The sequence below is a fragment of the Pinus tabuliformis genome, chromosome X, assembly GCF_031772625.1.
Source record: "Pinus tabuliformis cultivar Carrire ecotype Pingquan chromosome X, CPIR1, whole genome shotgun sequence".
Classification (NCBI taxonomy): domain Eukaryota; kingdom Viridiplantae; phylum Streptophyta; class Pinopsida; order Pinales; family Pinaceae; genus Pinus; species Pinus tabuliformis.
This window is the reverse complement of record NC_142308.1, coordinates 601,403,814-601,421,508: the sequence shown is the minus strand read 5'-3', so window position 1 is coordinate 601,421,508 and position 17,695 is coordinate 601,403,814. Positions and strand designations below refer to the sequence as shown.

Genomic DNA, 17,695 nt, shown 5'->3' with positions numbered 1-17,695 from the left:
CTCCTGAACATCTCTCTGCTGTGAGGGTCTAGTGTGTCGGCCCCTCTGTGGGAAAGAAACTTGAGATGGAAATGGTGCCCTGGTCCTGGGAATTGCATTATGCAAATCCCGTGTGCGATTCACTGCCTCTTGTAGAGCAGTGGGTTTGCTTTCCCTCGCTAGCCCACGTAAGGGCTCAACCAAACCCTCCACAAAGCTGTAGACCCTCCTGGCCTCTGATAATTTGGCACCATCACAGACACCCTCAAGAACTCTGCTATGTAATGCTGGCCGTTGCCTGTCTGCTTGAGTTGGTTCAGCTCTCTGAAGCGTGCCTTGTGAAAATTCGGTGACCCGAATCCCTACTGCAACAACTGATTAAATTTCTCCTACTTGTTAATTTCTGAATCAAGTTATTTACAATGTTACACAGTAAACATCGAAATAAAATCTACTGCAACCTTCACAACATAAAATACTGCGGAAACAAAATACTGCACAGGAGAGAAATAAACACACATAATTACACTGTTGTTTTTGGACAAACGTTCCCCAAAAAACCCAACTCGGGAAAACTATTGCAACAACTGAGGGTTTTTATTATTAAGCAGTGGTTTTTTGAGTACAAATCATTGGATGCCCAAATTGGCTATCTGATACAGAGAATAAAATGGCAAAGAGGTTGTGAGAAAATATCTCACACTGTCACTAAATATCCGACAATGCTCCGGGGCTCTGGATGAGCTTCCCTATGTTATCTCTGTGTAGTCTCTGCGTGGGCTCACGCAGGCACTACATCACAGCTCAAGGGACTGCATCACCCTCTCCTTCTGATCTTTTGCCCTCTGGAAACTCGACTCCCTGGCCTTTTAGACTCACACACTGGGTTCTGGCACTAGATCTCGATTGTTACCTAGCAAAATTTCAGACTCCCTCTGAAGCACTGTGCGGCCTCTGTGTGGCACTGTGCTGCCTCTCTGGACCTCTCGATGCCTTCACTGCCTTGCACTCACCGGGATTGGAAAAATCCCCTCTGGTCTACTATCCTTGCCCCTCACTGCAAGAAGATCACTCGATCTCTCTCCGGCAACTCAGTGCTGCTACTCTTGAGAAATTCGATCTCTAGATCTCACTATCTCAGTGTGTTCTCCAAGTGCCCATCAAGCTCCTTCTTATAATCTCTCGTTGGAGCACCAACGGCCAAGATTAAAACATAATCAAGGGCTAAGATTAACTGGGAGTTGATCCTCGTCTTTATCTAGAAGATTCACACTAGATTTAATTAATACCCTTTAATTAATCACATTTCCTAAGTTTAGACTTAGGAATACATTAAAAATGATTAATTATTTTAATTAAACCATCTCTAGGTGGAATTTTCCCAAACGATTTATGGGTCTTGGAGAATGCATGTGTCTTAGCCTCTCTGCAAAATCTCGAGGCTAGAGCACATCCGATGCTACAAAAATCAACATGACTTTGAATCCCTCCTGTCAAAACACTCCACAACCCTTCATGTGAAGTCCTCATAGGAGGTCACACTGGCATGACCTAGTGTGGTCAACCCATGGAACCACCAATTGCGTGCCTCCCCCTCCAAGTGCAAGGTAGCCATTTTAATGGCTTCCACCTCCGTCATCCGGCTAAGCTGAAAATATGTATCTAACTTCTCCACCCATGCTTTAACTGTGCACTTGGATGAGCCATCAAATGTGGGGAGATACATCCTCCGAATGGTACGCTTCAATTCTGAGTTTTGCATGCCTGAACCTCCTGCACCCTTTCCCTTCTCATTTTGCTTGAGTTGGCAGAAGTCCTGGAAACTTAATGTAGCTCGAAACTTCTCCCCCATCGACTGCCATTCCCAAAAATACTCTTCCATGGGAATCTCGTCCTGCCCAGACTGATCACCAGCTCTTGAAGGTAGAAACGAGGGCAATGTGGTTTTGGTTGGCCCACTGAAAGCGTGTGGGTGAGTCAAAGGTGACTGATGGTCGTACCGGTGAGAAGCCCCTGAGGTCTCCTCAAACAAGAAATCCCGATGGACACTCTTGTCACGGTTCTGCTGCTTAATTTCCTCCAACATTTCTTTCTACCCCTTTCCAGGTCATTCAAAGCCTTCAAGAGGCTATCAAATGCTGCTTCTTCTTTGCTCATTGGTTCTTGTGAAAATTCAGAAACCCTGAATCCTACTGCAGCAACTGATAATATTTCTTCTATTTGTTAAATTAACTGAACAAATTATTTGCAGTTTTCTACGGCAAATATCGAAACATATACACTGCAGCCTTCACAAAATAAATATTGTGGAAGAAATAAAAACACTAGAAGAATAGATGCACACACACAATAATACATCGTTATTTTTGGACTAATGTCCCCGGAAAAACCCAACTTGGGAAAACTGGTGCAACAGCTGAGGGTTTTATTATTATGCAATAGTAAATCTGAGTACAAATCTATGGAAGCTCAAATCTAACTTTCCATACGGAGAAATAATTGACAGTAGATCTAGTGAGAAAAATCTCACTCCCACCGGTGATTTGACATTGATCTTGGCTCAAGATGAGCTGCCCCTTGCTGCCTCTGCATCAGCCTACGCAGATCTGCGTCCCACGACTAGAACTAGCATCTCTCTTGCTTACTGGTCCGCTGCTATTTGGAAAATCGATCCTCCTGGGCTCTGGGCTCCCACTTCGGTTTCTGGCTCTGAATTTCGAATTCTCCTCAGCAAAATATGAATCTCCCTCTGAAGCTCTACGCTACCTCTCTATGGCACTCACTGCCTCTCTGCTATGCACTAACTGGACTGGAGAAAATTCCTTCCGGCCTTACTATCCTTGCCCCTCTTTCACTGCTTCGACTTCACTTAATCACCTCCGACAACTCACAATTGCTACTCTGGAAATCGATTTCCCAGCAAAATCAAATTTCTGGTGGCTCCAAGTGTGTTCTCCAACCCCCATCGGGTTTCTTCTTATAATCTCTTGTTGAGACATCAATGACCAAGATTAAAACATAATTGATGGCTAAGACTAACTAGAACTTGATCCATGTCTTCTTCTAGAAGATTTCACCATGACTTAATTATTACCCTTTAATTAATCAGTGTTCCTAAGTTTAGACTTAATCACCATTCAAAAAGATTAATTATTTTAATTAAGTTGTCTCTAGGTCGAATTTCCTGAAACGATTTCTGGGTTTTGGAAAATACATGTATTCTAGCCTCTCCACCAAATTTCGTGGCTAGAACACAACCGATGCTACAAAAATCAATAGTTCCACCATGTTTACTTCCACTACCTCTTGTTCTGGGGTCTTAGAATAAGGTGTGATCTCTAACTCCCTCTCTTGACTTCTGTATCTATGCCTCTTGTAGGTAATGTTTTGCTTTTCTTCTGGGTCATAGACGATTCCCCCCCACGGTTGAGCTAAGACCGATGTTCTAATACCACTGTAGTATTCCTACTAGGAAATTAATAATGATAATCAAGCAAAATCACAACATGCAACACAAAATCCAAACATGCAATTAGACAACCACAAATTTCCCAAAATCTGCGCCAAGCTGAGCCATTTTATTATCAAATCAAGGAGAGTACAATATATGTATGGAGTATGTGCACCTGGGCTTGCTAAAGCAAGCTAGACAAGTCCCAGGTGAGAGAAAGGTGCTGCTTGGATGCTAGAAAGTATTTCTCCTTCAACCCCTGTGTTGGTTCAAGAATTCCACTGTTTTTGGCTGGAAAGGAATTGGTGTTTGACCCCTCTAGAGTGCTTAAAAAATTCTGTAAAGTTAATTGTAAGTCTGTAGGTCCTCACAATACTCACAAAGACCAAGAAAGGGTTGGGCCTCGCTCCAACCTCTTGGAAAGCCCCAAATAATGCGAGTTCCTCCTCCAATTGGCTATTTGCACCACCTGTGTATTCGCTGCCAAAAAGACCTCCAAAATGTTGAGAAATCCAATCAAAATTCCTCTTGTGTCTCCTGGCAAATCTCAGCCCCAAGTCCCCAGTCAATCCTCCCACAATAACTTCGCTCCTTAAGGGACTGCGCAGGCCAAGCCAGTCCACCTCTATGCATGCCCATAAATCGAGAAATTCGGCCTGAGAAATGGCCACCAAGTCAACCCTCCAAACCTCTGCAAATATGCTGTAAAACACCAAGAAAGTGTGCCCCTAAAAGCCCGAAACTGAGTCTGCCTTGAAGCTATTTCTCCCCAAGAGTGTGCGTGCCCTTCTGTGCCCAGTCTGCTCCAAGAATGGCTCGAATTCCCCTGTAGAATCTCTTGGAACAACTCCAAAATGTAGTAATAACTCCCCTAGGGTGGCACTCGAAGTCCACTGAAGATGGAGGTGAGATCTCCCCTCGGAAATCTCGTGTGCTGAACAACAGCAGACTTGGCTCAACAACTCAAGCATACAAGAGAATTCAATTGTCAAATGATCAAAAGCCCCAAAATGATGCATTCTCCTCCTATTTATCATTGAGCTCCTTCTCTCTCCATGTGGGTCCCATACATCGACCCCCTCTTGTCTCTCTCTCTCCACAAGTGTGTGTTGCTCCAAGGGGTGCGTATTCCTCTTGGGGTGGCCCCCACCATCCACTATGATTTCGATTTGCTTCCCTTTCTCCTATGTTGGAGCCTCCCTTAGCCAAAATTGCAAAGTGGGGTCCTCCTAACCCACTTTTCCTAAGTCCATCATAGCAAAACTCAAAATTGTGCAAAATTGTAATTACTTAGCAAAATTACTAAGTAGGAACATCACAATTGAGCTAAATTCCTAACCCTAACCCTAATCTCAAAGTGATTGACGATTGAGATTAGATCTCACCTCATTTGAGATCAATGGCTAAGATTAAAACTAAAGTAAATTACTCTACTTTTCCTAAGTTTCTATTAGCTCAATAAGTCAACATATTAATATGGGCTTTTTCCTAAGTTAGACTTGGGCTAAGTTACATTAGTAACTTTCTCACACTAGAGTAAGTGTTCTAAGGAGAATGAGGGCGACTTCTGCACGCCTAGATACAAGGCCTGTACAAAAGTACCTGCCCGAGCTACAAAAATCAACAAGTGGGTTCCAATATGCATGTCCGGCCCCCAAAGCCTTCAAATAATGGTCCCTTGTTCCACAAGTGAAGGGTGAACCACCTTTTCCTCATAAAATAAGCCATAAGTTATAAACATTCCTTAAGCAAGAAACATCCCAAATTTCACCCTATATGTGGACACGCTGAATCTTTAAAGAGGCATTCTCCAAATGTGATCCCAACCATTTCCATATGCTCCTCAAATGTGGGCTTGTAACTGCACACATCTCCTTTAAGTCATGAAGCCAAAGCTTTTTAAATGTGATCCCAACCATTTCCATATGCTCCTCAAATGTGGGCTTGTAACTGCACACATCTCCTTTAAGTCATGAAGCCAAAGCTTTTTAAAAAGGGGTGGCAGGTCCACACATCCTCCTTTAAGGCAAAGGTGGGCTTATATAGCGTGTGTCTTGTTTGAGAAAACCCCTCATACTGAGACGGTCCTTTTGAATTACAGGTCAGCCATCTTATCAATATATAGTTAGCAACACATAATACCATAAACTTAGATTGGTTCCATGCTTCACACCATAAGTTGAGGCAGGCTCCAAGTAAAAAAATTATTGCACATAGGCGAAACAAAACCTCATTTATTCCTTTTGCGCCCTTTAGCTTGCTGGGCAAGGCCTCATCTGAAATTTGGGTCTGAGGTAGGATCTGATTTTGCACTTGACAGAGATGCCGGGCAGGCCCTAGACAGAATCTGTGGCCGAGTTGAAGACAGGGTTATGCTGGTCAGGAAAAAGTGCACACTGCTCAGTTCCTTCTTCTGTCATTTGGAAACTTCTTTGACAAACGTGCTTGAAAGCACCGTAATGTTAGCGAGATAGGTTTGTAACTAACTTCTTTTATTGTAACACCCTGCGTTAGGAAGACTGTACTGTACCAGAATATAGTGGCCAAGCAAATTCCCAAAATTAACAAACTTCTCAAAGTATTAGGGCACACCTTTTATTGTCATTTCCATGCTTCTAATAGATGATGTGGTCTCAACTTACTTGATGGCAGTATATTTTTCCGTAGAATAATGTCCACAGACACCGCTTCCCTCATACTTATTCAGCCAATAGTGCTGTGCAATTACTGGGTACTAGAAGTACTACGGGACAGATTACATAATCATTCATCAAGGAACTACTTTTCATAATGCTGTTAACCCTTTCTGAGATCATCAAGATTTACTAGAAGTAAGCTCCAGTTAGTTCTCCATGCCATCTCTTGGTGATATGGGAGGTGTTTTGCTCAGGCTTTCCGGCTCCAGGTTTTACAATAGAGGCTTCTAGATAGTATGTCATGCTTTTGGGGTCTATACCAAAAATATTACCCTGCTATGCCTATACCTGGCAAAAAGAAACTTAGTGGGTAAGAATGCCTATGGATGGGCAAACAAAAGTCAATTATTGTAGTCATGACTCCCTATACTGATCTGCAGTTCTTTGCACTGTAATGCCAAATAGACTCTCTGGGAATTGAACTCTGAATCTCAAGTGACTTTTCAGTGGGAATTAATATCTGCAGTGGTGGGCAGAAAGGCCGAATAATTCCATTTCAACATCATATCTGTTATTAACAGTTTTGTAGGTCGTTTAAAGTTTTCTACTATTAAGTCGATTTTTGAATAGGTATATTTTTAAGCTGAAACATTTCAAGCTTACATGCTCACTTTTTGTTTGAATAACCATTGCAACCTTCTGTGAATTTTGTACAGTTTTGAATCAGTAGTGGTTTACAGTCAAAACAATGGAGGATGAAGCAGTTAACATTGCTGTGCACCGGTCATCTACTCGTATTCGCAAGGTTGCTCCTAGGATGAATGCTGCTCTGGCAAGTGCTGATAACCGCACACAGGTAATTTGGGGTTGATTTGACATGTAAACTCTACTGATTTTTTGTGTTTGCAATTATTTCTTTCAAGCTATTCAATTATTTTGTATAACTATTAGGACCACACTCTCAATAAACTTTCCTTTAAGATATTTGGTAACTCTATTACTAGAGCTACCTTAAATACTATGAATGTAGCTGGTGATCTGTTTTTTGGGAAGGCTTAGTAAGTTAGTACTCCTAATTTCATGTTCATTCCCTGCATGTGATAACGATATTTGAATTTTGTTTCACTCCATTGGGTTGTGAATCTTCTAAACTCATGGACAAAAGCACAGAGCCTGAGTGCTTGGTTGGCACATATTAGAAATTTCAATTGGAGACGGTTGAGCCTAATGAAGATTGCATTCTGCAATTTTAGAGTAAACCCTGCATCAAGCAGTTTGACAAAGCTGCAATCACAGTAAAAAGGTACTTAATTGCAGTTAGCTGCCACTCTCCACAGAGAAGAAGTAGACACCATGCATCCTCGAAGGAACCCACATAGCATATTAATAGAATCCAAAGGAATCTGAAGTAGATACTGTTGATTTTTAATGTAGCTTGGACAATTGGTTTCCCATGTGCTAGTCTCTACCTAGGGAAAAGTGTCCAAATTAATTCTTTCCCTAAGCGTGACTTTATAAAGTGAAAGTGACTTTATAAGTGGTAAAGTCAATGTTAAATTATAAAGGGAAAAGTGACTTTTAGACATAAAGTACAATGTGGGTACTTTATTTAATGGGTGAGTTAAAAAATTAGAAAGTGAGAATTAAATGCATATTTATTCTCATCCCTTGATCTAAATGAATCTGAGCCATTAGATCTTAGGGTTGCCCAAAAGTCATTTAAGGAAATAAAAGGGGTAAAAGAAAAGAGAGATTGCATTCATTCTTCAAGAGCAGATTGGAGAAAGGAGGTTGAGAGCTGGAGAAAAGTTCTGAAGGAGAAATTTGTTGAGATTTTTTTGTTGAAAAATCCACACAGTTCGTACAACGGTATGGAAATTCGTACAGTCTGTACGGAATCCGTAATGTACAGTCTATACAGTCTGTATCCATACAATACGTATTTTCAGTTTCAAGTAGGCATGAAAATCGAGGCAAAGTGGGCACGGTTTTCAAGGAGTTTTGAGCTGAAGAGGTAAGTTGTATTTTGCTGTTTTGTTTTGTCTGCAAATGTATTTTTCCTTAACTTGAAAGATAAATAAATTTGAAGAGCTCTCTAACAGGTTTTCCTAGGAGAAGATTGAAGGGGTTTTGCCTGGGTCTAAGTTGACCTAAAATCTGTGTATTTTTATGTGTGTCGCTGGTCTGTTTATGTCCATATTTATTTTCAGCATATGTTGACAGTCCCATGTGTTTTAATCTAAAAATTTCATTTTCAAAATTCTATATGTTGAATGTATGTTTATGGGAAATAGCATTTAACTGAATGAGAGAGATAAGGTGAAATTAAAACTAGGTTGGGATTGCAGGAAACTTTTTAGTCATCAAATTTCAAAATGGTATCAGAGCTATAGGCTGAAAATTGCAGTTTGAACAACAAATAGTAGTTTGGGACAACAAACAGTGGTTTTTGAATTTTTGGACAACAAATTGATATTTTGGGACAACAAGGTGAAATTTCACACGCACTGAACTTTTGGGACAACAAGGTGTGCTGGAAAGTTCATATCTCCATTTTCTTGGTTTTGTAAACAATAGTCATGGCCATGTTCTTAAGGATAGAGGACAGACTGGATAGGATATCCAACTATGCCGTTTGGAAGGACATAATTCAGACAGTGTTTGAGGAGGCAACGGTCTGGGACATAGTGCGACAAGTGGTTGTATCTCCTACTGTTGCAGATGAACTTGCTGAATTCACAAAAAATAATGCAAAGGCAAAAAGGATTTTGATGGATAGTCTGAAGGATCATGTGGTTCCTCAGGTGAGAGGAAACACATGCATATCGGATGTGGACAACTCTAACCACTCTCTATTAGAGTACCAATGAGAGCAGGAAGATGGTACTCAAAGAAAAATTGAAGAACATCAGGATGACAAAGGATGAAAGTGTAGTTCATTATCTTGGCAGGGTCAAACAGGTACATGATGATTTGACTGCTATTGGTGAGGCAGTTGCACCCACAGAGTTAGGCAGGAGAGTTGTAGCGGGACTTGCTAAGTCTTGGGAGGTCTTTGGAGATGCTGTTACCTCTAGGGAGAATCTTCCCAATTGGGACAGATTCTGGGATGATTGTGTGCAACATGAGATACGGAAGACTAGCAGTGGTGGGGTGAAGATAGCAAATGAGGAGGATGTAGCCTTGACAGCCAAGGGGAAGAACAAAGGGAAGGCCAAGAAATGGGCCTCATTAAATGGGGCGAAGGGAAAGGAGAAGAAGAAAGATACGGATATGTCCAAAGTCAAATGTTGGGCATGTCAGAAGATGAGACACTATGTTGCTACGTGTCCTGAGAGGAAGAACAAGGGGAAGAAGGATACTGCAACTTCAACAGAGGTGGAGCAGTTTGCTTCATAGTTTGACAAGGACTTTGCATTTATTACTTCTACATCTAGTAAGAGTACATCATCCGATGTGTGGTACATAGACAATAGGGCTTCCCGCCATATGACAGGTGCACGAGAGTTCTTTTCAGAGCTTGCAGAGAGGGCACTTGATATTGAGATTGTACTAGGAGATGACCACACTGTGAGAGCTGTTGGTGTGGGGATTGTGACTTTTGAGAGGGAGTCTTTGCCTCCTTTGAAGGTCATGGATGTTTTGTATGTTCTGCGGATGAAGAAGAACTTGATTTCAGTGTCTGCTATGGAGAAGGGGTTTGACGTCACTTTCTCAGGAGGGCAGGTATTGTTGCATCCCATGGGAGCTTCCATCACTTTGGCCAAAGTGATTGGAGCCCGCACTGGGAAACTATACAGGTTCAGTTTTCAGTGGGCAGGAGCATTGGTGAGTAGCACATTTGGTAGCACTCACACTAGTACCCCTAGTAGTAGAAACCTGTGCGAGTTATGGCACCGGAGGATGGCGCATATGCATCATGGAATTTTGAGAGTACTGAGGGAGATCACTATTGGAGTTCCTGATTTCAGTGTCGAGCATTGTGAGGTCTGCAGAGGGTGTGCTTTGGACAAGTACACCAAGTTACCATTCCCAACGAGCGACAACAGATCTACAGGTATACTAGACTTGATTCATACTGCTGTCAGTAGTCGTATGTCTCATGTGTCTTTGGGTGGTTATGAGTATTATGTTATATTTCCTGAAGACCAAGGGTGAGGTCTTCAATCGCTTTAAAGAGTTCAAAGATCTTGTGGAAAAGCAGACAGGTAGGAAGATTCGGGTCTTGAGGTCAGACAATGGTGGTGAGTACACCGATGGTGGGTTTTCTGACGTCTGTGCATACGAGGGCATCGGGAGAGAGTTCACGGTTCCTTACAACCCCAAGCAGAATGGGGTGTTTGAAAGGAAGAATAGAGCTATTGTTGGGGCTGCTAGAGTGATGATTCATGATTAGGGGTTGCCTTTGTTTTTGTGGGCTAAGGCCTGCAATACTACTATTTATCTTCAGAACAGGAGTCCTCACAGAGTATTGGGAAATATGACTCTTGAGGAGGCTTTCACTGGAGAGAAGCCTCATGTGGGACATCTTTGTATCTTTGGATGTCTCACATATTCTTATATCCCCAAGGAGCAGAGGATGAAGCTGGAACCCATGGCAAAGAAGGGTATCTTTATGGGTTACAACGAGACTTCGAAGGCCTATCAGATCTTCATTCCTTCTAAACGGAGAGTGGTGATTAGGAGGGATGTGAAGTTCGAGGAGGAGAGGGCCTATCAGAGATCATGGGAGTATGAACAGACTTCTCCTCAGCAGGGAGGTTTGGTACACGGAGCAGGACCTCAGGGTTCTGGGTCGACTGGTACAGGAGGTACTTTAGTGTTAGTGACATTTGGGGCACCAGTGGCGAGTTCACCAAGCACTTCTTTAAGGAGTCCACTAGTACGAAGTTCACATGGCACTTCAGCTGACATAGGCATAGGTTCTTCGAGGACAGGTGCTGGTATAGGCACACCAGGGTTAGTTGGTAGACCTTCAGGTTCACTAGACTGGGGGCAGAGGATGAGGTTCCCTATGGGGAAGCTTCTTCAGGGAAGAGGAGGCCCAAGTGGCTTCAAGACATCTTGAAGGAAGCAGAGTCTGTTGGTACTCCGAAGAGGGTGAACAGGGAGAGTGTGCCACTTGAGTGGTTTTGCAGTTATGTAGCCAAAGCTACCAACATTGTTGACTCTGAGCCTACTAGCTATGAGGAGGCTGCCAGCCAGGAGGTATGGAGAGGCTATGGTGGAGGGGTATGCCTCTATCATTGAGAACAATGTCTGGGAAGTGGTGCCTAGGCCTAAGGGCAAGTCAGTTGTGACTTCCAAGTGGCTCTACAAGATAAAGCATGCTGCGGATGGCAGCATTGAGAAGTTCAAGGTGATGTTTGTGGCTAGAGGGTTCTTAGTCTCACAGATAAAGGGAGTTGACTATGATGAGACCTTCGCTCCCGTAGCTCGGTACACTTCTATTTGGTCCCTTATTTCTATTGCTGCAGAAATGGGTTGGTAGGTCCATCAGATGGATGTGAAGACCGCATACCTGAATGAAGTTATAAAGGAGGAGGTGTATGTTGAGCAGCCACAGGGCTTTGAGATACTTGGGCGGGAGACCCATGTATGCTGGTTGAGGCGAGCACTCTACAGACTTGAGCAAGCTCCGAGAGCTTGGTATTCGAGGATTGATACTTGCAGCAGATGGGTTTCACGAAGAGTGATGCAGATCTGAACCTATACTACATTGTTGTAGGGGATGATTTGCTCATTCTTGTGCTGTATGTTGATGACTTGTTCATTACTGGGGCAGGGAGACTGATTCGTGGTTGCAAGCAGGATATTGCTATGGAGTTCGAGATGAAGGACATTGGGTTGATGCATTACTTTTTGGGGTTTGAGGTGTGGCAGGAGGAGGGGCATATCTCTTTGGGGCAGGGTCAGTATGCTATGGATGTGTTGAGCAGATTTCACATGGCAGACTGTAGACCCATGTCTACACCTATGATCACCAACTGGAAGAAGCTTCATGCTTCAAATTCTAGTTTAGTGGATCCCACATTGTGTAGGCAACTTATTGGGTCCTTGATGTATCTAGTCAACACTAGGCCAATATATGCTTTGCAGTGAACACACTTAGCCAGTTCATGGTTGAGCCCAGAAGGGTGCACTGGGTAGTTGTGAAGCACATTCTTCGCTACGTGCAAGGGACTGTTGATTATGGTCTGGACTATAGGCGGGGAGATGGAGTGAGGTTGGCAGGTTACACAGATTCAGATTGGGCAGGGTGTGCTTCTGACAGGAAAAACACTTCAGGGTGTTGCTTTGGATTGGGTTCGACAGTTGTGTCGTGGTTCAGTTGAAAGCAAAAGTCAGTTGCTTTGAGCCTTTCTGAGGCTAGATATATGGCTGCCAGCCAAGCTAGTTGTGAGGCCATTTGGCTTCGCAAGTTGTTGTATGGCCTATTTGATCAGGAGTTGAGACCGACGGTTATTCACTGTGATAATTAGAGTTGCATTAAACTCACGGAGAATCTAGTGTTTCATGACAGGTCAAAACACATTGATATCATATATCATTTCATCAGGAACTATGTTCAAAGGGGGCAATGAAGCTGGAGTATATCGACAGATGAGTAGGTGGCCAATGTTCTCACGAAGTCCTTGCCAAGAGGCAAGCATGTCCATTTTAGGGACAAGATGGGTGTGGTGAGAAACACTTTCCTCAGTAAGAGGGAGTGTTGATTTTTAATGTACTTTGGACAAGTGGTTTCCCATGGGTTAGTCTCTACCTAGGGAAAAGTGTCCAAAATAATTCGTTCCCTAAGTGTGACTTTATAAAGTGAAAGTGACTTTATAAGTGGTAAAGTCAATGTTAAATTATAAAGTGAAAAGTGACTTTAGACATGAAGTACAATGTGGGTACCTTATTTAATGGGTGAGTTAAAAAATTGAAAGTGAGAATTAAATGCACATTTATTCTCATCCCTTGCTCTAAATGAATCTGAGCCATTAGATCTTAGGGTTGCGGCGTTGCCCAAAAGTCATTTAGGGAAACAAAAGGGGGAAAAGAAAAGAGAGACTGAATTCATTCTTCAAGAGCAGATTGGAGAAAGGAGGCTGAGAGCTGGAGTAAAGTTTTGAAGGAGAAATTTCTTGCAGCAAGCTGAACGAGTGATTTTTGGGTAAAGCTGGGCATGGAAATCAATACATAGAAGACAACAAAAGGTGCAATATGAACAACATTTAATGCTGTGAGTTGCACGCCGTTCAAGAGAAGTTTTTGAGATTTTTTTGTTGAAAAATCCGTACAGTCTATACAACGTTATGAAAATCCGTACAGTCCCTATAGAATTCATACAATATAGTCTGTATAGTCAGTATCCATACAGTACATATTTTCAACTTCAAGTGGGCATGGTTTTCAAGGAGTTTTGGGCTGAAGAGATAACTTGTATTTTGTTGTTTTGTTTTGTCTGCAAATGTATTTTTCCTGAACTTGAAAGATAAATAAATTTGAAGAGCTCTCTAACAGGTTTTCCCCGGAGAAGATTGAAGGGGTTTTTCCTGGGTCTAAGTTTACCAAAAATTTGTGTATATTTTTATGTGTGTTGCTGGTTTGTTTATGTCCATATTTATTTTCAGCATGTGTTGACAGTCCCATGTGTTTTAATCTAAAAATTTCATTTCTAGAATTCTATATGTTGAATGTATGTTTGTCATGTCCCTTCTCAAACACATTTGTAACAGGGTGTTGCTACACAATTTTGCACAATTTTGGCTAAAGAAGAGAACCCATCATTTTCGACTTAGGGACTTAAGAGGCAATTCGACTTAATTTGGTTGCTAGTGGAATGTGGGGGCGACCCACATGGGAATTCGAATTGGCCCATTCAAATAGCTTGGAGGGAAAGTCGAATAGGTGGATGGAGGGGCCCATATGAGGCAAGCGAGGCCCAAGGAGTTATAACGAGGGAGCAACTCTCATCTTGGGATTCATTCATACATTTTGCAAACAAAATCACTTGACTGTTCACTCTCCTATTTAGTTGAGTCAACCCACTGTTTAGTCACGAATCTCTCAAGTGGGACATTCAACATCTACTTCAAGGGACCGTCTGTGCCTACCCTAGAGAGGCAACTCTACAAGGATTTCAGGAGTTCCGGGGCAGTGACATAGTACCACCAACCAGCGCAGAGCAAGGAGTGCGTATTTCTGGGCAGCCAAGGAACACGTAGAAGGAGATTGAGGCAAGAAGAGATCTGATTGCTTGTCCAAGAGTTGGGGAGCTGAGGTAACAGGATTGGACTAGCGTTCTTGCTGGGTTTTACAGCCAGCTGAGCCAGCATTCCAACAATTCGAACTGTTGGGCTGGGGGATAGCGCAAAGGCCACACAACAGATTTTCGTGGTACTTGGGAGCAACTGAGTTGGGCCAAGAGATCATTCGAGGAGTTAGGGATTGGATAACATGAGTGAACTTAGCATTTTGGAGAAGTTTTCAGGTGGATTTACAGGCAGTTTCCAGCAAGTCGAAATTGGCAGCTAGAGCTGAGGTGAGGCTCCAAGGGGGTCGAAAATCAGAAGTCTAAACCAGCCAAAATCCTTTCTGGGTTTTTCTAGGTTTTTGACAAGGATCCCAAATATAAAGTTTCATAATTTTCTGAGCACCGGAGGTGGGGTTTTAAGCCGTATCTTTGCAGCAGACAATGTAGAATTGTTGGGGATTGAATAGTGCCTTTGGGGGTCGATTTTGGGAAGTCCAAATCGGGCCAAACCATTTCTGGGTTTTTGTGGGTTTTGGCCAAGGAGTCCGGGGTTAAAAGCATATAAATTTCTAGGCAGTTTCAGTGCACCTTCTAACCATTTGAACTTCAGTAGAGCAACAGTTTCTGGGCAGCGCAGTGCAGATTGGTGCAACAGCTGGGCAACCTTCAGCTCAGCCATTTTCCTACCTGGGTTTGGTCCTGCTTGTCCTTTCAGACAAGCCCAAGTGCACCATTCCATCATCTATTGTATTTGACTTGCAAAAATATAATAAAATGGCTCAAAAGTTCTCCATTTGCAGCTTTTATATGGGTGTTGCCGAATATTTCGTTTTTGTAATTTGCTGCATGTATTATTTCCTTGTTGTCACTTGTATTCCTATTAAGGCTCATTACAGTGGTATCAGAGCATGATCTTGGCCCAGCTGTGGGAAATTAGCCAGAAGATCATGGAAGCTTTGGGTATGAGTGCACAGTGACGGGTGAAATCGGAGACAAACCCATGGCTCAAGGGAAATCCAGTATGTAGAAATTTTGGGTTAGAATTCATTGAGACGATGAGTGGTTGGCCCAGTTGAGGAGGGTGACAGACCAAACCCATCCTCACCCTTACAACAAAGACGTTAGAGGTGAGTAGGCCGTGGGGGTGCAACCATCTACATCGTGTGGGGAAAGTCGACCAGATCAGGGCACCAGATCTCCTGAAAAGGAGCAGACAGGACAAAGACGATTAGAGGGTGAGACCAGGGGGCGCTTTTGTTGGTCGAAACCTGGCTTTAGATATCAGGAACCTGAGGAGGAGGTTGAGCATGATGTTGAGAGTCCACAGGATGGTGATAAGCACATCGATATATCCGGTGTGGTGCGAGAGTCACCTTTATTAGAGACCTCTTTGATAGCCCCAGTTGACACCTTGGTGGAGAGGATAGAGCCTACTCGCATAGAGCCATTTGTTGAGGGGGTGCCATCCTTGGACGAGATGCCAACAGTTGTTGAGGTATCTGGAGTCGTGACCGAGTTTACAGGTGATAGATGCCCACGACAGTTCCATCAGTTTCAGGCTGACCTTCTAGCATTAAAAAGGAAGGCCGCGTTAGTGCGAGAGGCGATTCTGCAACAGAACAAGGAGCTGGAGGGCATGAGAGTGGTTTGTGCTGAGTCCACGGCCAAATTGACTCACGTTGGGGAGTAGTTGGATTCCCTACTGGTGCAGCTAGAGTGCACGTTGGAGCGTGAGAGTAGCCCTCTTCGGGCATACATAAATGGGGCTGGCAGCACTATTAGGTTACCTTGGCCCATTGGACAGACGGAGATAGAGTTAACTAGTCAGATTGTATGTATTGACCAGGATAGCAAGATGAGACGACCTAAGTTGCACAGGGTGCAACACCAGCATGTTGGGGTTGTTCTATGTGCAGGAGTTTGTGCATTCGATCCCTCTCTTGGGGTTGGGTGGCGAGAGATTCTGAGTTGGTACCTAGTGGAGTGGACTATGGAGATGGTAGTGGACCCAGGTGAAGCTCAACAAGAGTTTCCAGGCACTAGGGATGCTGGAAGCCTCGACTGGAATTGGGATTTGGGAGGGACCACCTATCATTTCCCATGTATGCTGGTTGACTACAACCGGGATGGTGTAGTTGACCTAGCAGTTGAGCATGCACACTTGCTAGGGGAGTCTCGGTCAGCACCAATGGCCAACCAATTTATGGCATTTGTACACGGGACCACTGGGTGATCAACATACTCTAGCAGGAGTTTGTCGGAGGAGGCGGCATTGGCAGGCCACCAGACGGTGCCTTGCATGGAGCTGGGGGCTCTTCACTTTTGTGCAGGGCACAGAGGACGTAGAGGAGTTGACTAGTGGTGGCATCATTGCTGACACATAGGGAGAGTCACTTCTTGGATCCCTCAGGGGGGATTTGGAGGAAGATCCATTCATCGGCGGGGATAATGATGCGATGGTGGAGGTGATGATACTGATCGGGTGTGGCCTGACACGTAGAGACATAGCTCTAGGCCATCATATCCAAGGATGTGTGGGAGCATCTAGCGTTGAGTAGTGGTCTACAGGTGGGCATGGAGATGCATGGTGGTGTGCTATAGTGTGTTGGACTGCGTTGTGGAGTGGGAGTGCCTCACATCGCAGTGAGTACATGCGGGGAGTGACAGGTGCAGTGACACAGGTAGGAAGCAGGACGGTACAGGATGGCATAGCTGCAATCGAGGGTATCCAATAGTGTACAGGGGTAGGCCGTGGTGTACAGTGGCATGTCCAGGAGTACTGGGATGATCGGTGGTATGCAGAGGCGTATGGTGCTGCACAACGAGGTCTTGGAGTGTTGCCTCCAGGGACACCCATGGACGGAGATACCGAGCATACCTTTGGGTGTAGTTCACCCAAGATTGATGGGGACACAGATGAGCGATACTTGATGGTATCCATGGGGACTCACACTCCTGACCCTCTTCTACGTCACTTACAGGAACGGGCGATCTGGTTGTTGTCCTTTGACACTCTAGGCACGAGCAGCAGGGGACAGGGAGCTCACCCAAGATATTTGGATGACACTTGGTGCGATAGAGGGGAGACTTCTCAGCGGGGGCATCGAGTTGGTGTGCGAGTTGACAACCACAAGTCGAGGGATGAGGTGATCACCAACAGGGATGGCATATCATTCATCACTGATCCTATGCCTGGGGAGCTGGTCACAGGGGAGACATGTTTCACTCTTTCCATAGGGCATGTCTGGACCATGCATGAGCAGAGGATACCGTGTATGGCTGAGATAATTGTCCAGTATGTATCCGGGTTCCCGACATTGTATCGACACATTCTACAGGGGGCAGGTCGCTGAACCAATGGCGATGGTTTGCAGGAGCTGGATGGATCCG

At 43.9% G+C, this 17,695-nt stretch overlaps 1 protein-coding gene across 2 annotated transcripts in view; it reads left to right on the top strand.

Annotated features, from left to right (window-relative positions):
• LOC149141470 (SWR1 complex subunit 6-like) overlaps positions 1-17,695 on the top strand; it is a 277,229-nt gene that overhangs the window by 131,035 nt on the left and 128,499 nt on the right. For both annotated transcript variants that reach the window (XM_089447232.1, XM_089447231.1), the window contains one exon: positions 6,783-6,922. In XM_089447232.1, coding sequence (XP_089303358.1) covers positions 6,815-6,922 — 108 coding nt within the window. In that variant the 5' untranslated portion in view covers positions 6,783-6,814. The remainder of the gene's footprint in view (positions 1-6,782; positions 6,923-17,695) is intronic.